General features: G+C 39.1%; 1 protein-coding gene across 1 annotated transcript; it reads left to right on the top strand.

The window, feature by feature from the left end:
* The first annotated feature begins 351 nt into the window (after window positions 1-351).
* Window positions 352-1,485, top strand: LOC125210538 (protein PHYTOCHROME KINASE SUBSTRATE 1-like). The gene has a single exon (XM_048110081.2). It carries the CDS (start codon window positions 426-428, stop codon window positions 1,263-1,265), a length of 840 nt encoding a protein of 279 aa, XP_047966038.1. The 5' UTR covers window positions 352-425; the 3' UTR covers window positions 1,266-1,485.
* Window positions 1,486-2,755: the final 1,270 nt, after the last annotated feature.

Below are 2,755 nucleotides of genomic sequence, written 5' to 3'. Positions count from 1 at the left end.
CAGGGTTGCCTATACAATGAGTTTGGCAAGAGTTGTTGAAATAGATGAATGATGGTGTGTGTGTGTATGTGTTTAAACAAGAAATGATGTTTGAAAATGGTAGCTGGAGAATATTGATGAATAATGTATAATTGGCTGAAATTTATTGACCAAAAATATGTGAAGGGAAAAGCAATGCTACTGCTGTTGAAGAAAGGAACTTTATGGTACTTTGTCTCTTGGTTAGGCCTAACCATCAACATCAAACCGAGATGTATAGATCAGCAAAAACTCCAATACATTACTATTTCCAGTTAAATAACAACAATGCAGTCAATCTAGTCACTTTCCTTATTTACCTATTGAGCTAGCATGGTTTCCTTTCCCCTTCCATAAATATTGCCTTTTCCATAAGCCTTTTATCACTTGAACAAACTTGTACAAATATGTTGATGCCAGTGCAATCTCTGGCTCCGCCTCACTCCAAAATTATAAAAAACAGCACTAGTAGGGCAGCCTCGATCGCCCCCGATCGCCTTTCACTTGCCAAGAACGCACAGCAAGAGAAAGAAATCGACGTATTCGATGCATGGAACTACTTCAACGAAGGGCTGGGCCACACTCCCAAAATCCACACCAAGAGTTTGCCCAATCACCATCACCCTCAGAACCTCAAGAAAGAAGTTGTCCAAACTGCAGTCAAGGAACATCCGCCACTCGAACACGAGAAGCCAAGCAAGAAGAGCTTGCTTGCTAGCATTGGCTGGAACTGCTCCTGCTTGACCATAAGTGGAAGATCAAAACCAGGAAACAAAAGCAGGAGAGCCCGATTTGGCTCCCCAATCCCCATAAAAGGGAACAACTGCTTCAACGCGGCCACAAACCTAGCCATGCTCACTTGGGAAGAGGACTTCAAAATTCCTTCAACTTCAAGCGAAATGCACAACGACACTGACAGCAATGCAAGCTCAGATTTGTTTGAAATTGAGAGCTTCTACATCGACAACCCTTTTGAACCCACAACATGCTATGATGCTCCGAGCATAGAGTGGAGCATTGTCACTGCCAGCGCTGCAGATTTCTCGGACTCAGACGACGCGTCCTCAACCATTCTGATGCCTTGTATAAGGAAATCCGGCTTGAACGCGAAAACTGCTTCATTCCGTGAAATGCCAAAGATTCGGTCATGTTTTCTCTCAGGCTGCAAGAGTCAGAAAGCTGTTGGAGTTGCGGGAGATGCACAGACGAGAAGACAGCCCGTCACGCCCATGATGAAAGCAAGCTGAGCTTAAATGCAAACAGCAGGAAAAGCTCACATAATCATCCTGTTATGCCAAATCAAGATCTTGTATACTTAAGTCTTCCATTCTTGTTAATTTTTTAGCAAGAACATATGTCATTAGTAAATAAATGTTTACCCTTTCTGTAATGTATCTATCTTCCAAACATTATGTGAAATTTTTGTGGTACAGTAAGAGTGGATTGTGTTTTCTAAAGAACATCAAATTGCGTTAACTTCAGTCATCACATCACACAATATTGATAATTGTTAGTACAATCGACTACACATTAGTTTGATATTATCCGCTCTAGGTCAAGCATGTCGCACGCAACTTCCCTTCATTCTCCGATATGGTTTGGGTTTGCAACCCAACAAACCTCCCATCAAACCGAGACCACATCGAGAACACATGCAACACAATGAGACATTACGGACACGACTCGAACTTGAGTCAGCATGGGCACACTCGAACATAGGTAATCCGGGACCTGACCCAAGACAACACAGCTCTAATCCACTTGTTAGGATCGTCGACTGTACATTAATTTGATATTGTCCGTTTGTGTTAAGTCCGTCGGTACGGATTTGTTTTTGGGTCTCTCCAAAAGGCTTCAAACTAATTAATAGCTTCCAACTTTTCTCATTTATCGAATGTGGGATGGTTTGTAACCCAACAATAACTATGGATCAACTAATGCAACTAAAGATTATGTTGTTGAAGAATTATTTTCATAATTTCCAGATGAAGATATAATAATCCCCACAAGATACGCCAATGATTGAATAATTCCAAAGTCATAACTAAACTGCCAACTACCCTCGTACATCGAGGAATAAAAGATGATCAAGTAGAAGTGGTGAGCTGTTTACATGTTGTCATTGTCTTCATTTGATTGGTTTTATTGATGTAGCAAATTGGTGTGCTTTTTAGCTGGTCCACAGGTAGGACCTATGTTTTAATGTAGATAATGGGATATATCTAGAAAATTTGACAATTAAATAACATTGTAGCAAGACAAAAAGAACAAATATTATTGAGAAAATAACATACACCTAAATAAGATGGTGATGGTGAAAAAGTGCATTTAATCTACATTTGGATTGGTGGTGATGGAAAAAGTCCATTTATTCCATTGTAGTCCACCCATTCGTTAACGTGATGATTATGATGCATCTTGATTTGTGGCTTTGGTTGCAATGGTAGAGCTTGATGATCTAATTAAACCCATGTATCCAATTAAGAGAGTGTGGCCTCTACAAGATTATACAAAAGATTAAGGGTGTTAGAACATATTCATAGACAAGAAATAAATTGAGAAGATTTTTTTTTTTTTACTTTTTTAAAGTAGTGAATTGCAAACTAAAAAAATGTTTAAACAAAGCAGCTATCATATTTACCTTTTGTGTGGAAAAGAGGTAAATACATATCTTCAAAATCGAAGGAGTTATAACCTTCCATTAGAGAATGAAATGTGAATAAACACGGATTTTGCA

Source organism: Salvia hispanica, chromosome 3 (genome assembly GCF_029641045.1).
Source record: "Salvia hispanica isolate PSC_SH4W2 chromosome 3, Shi_PSC_v1, whole genome shotgun sequence".
Classification (NCBI taxonomy): domain Eukaryota; kingdom Viridiplantae; phylum Streptophyta; class Magnoliopsida; order Lamiales; family Lamiaceae; genus Salvia; species Salvia hispanica.
Note: the sequence above shows the minus strand (reverse complement) of the source record. Positions and strands in the feature narration are given on the sequence as shown.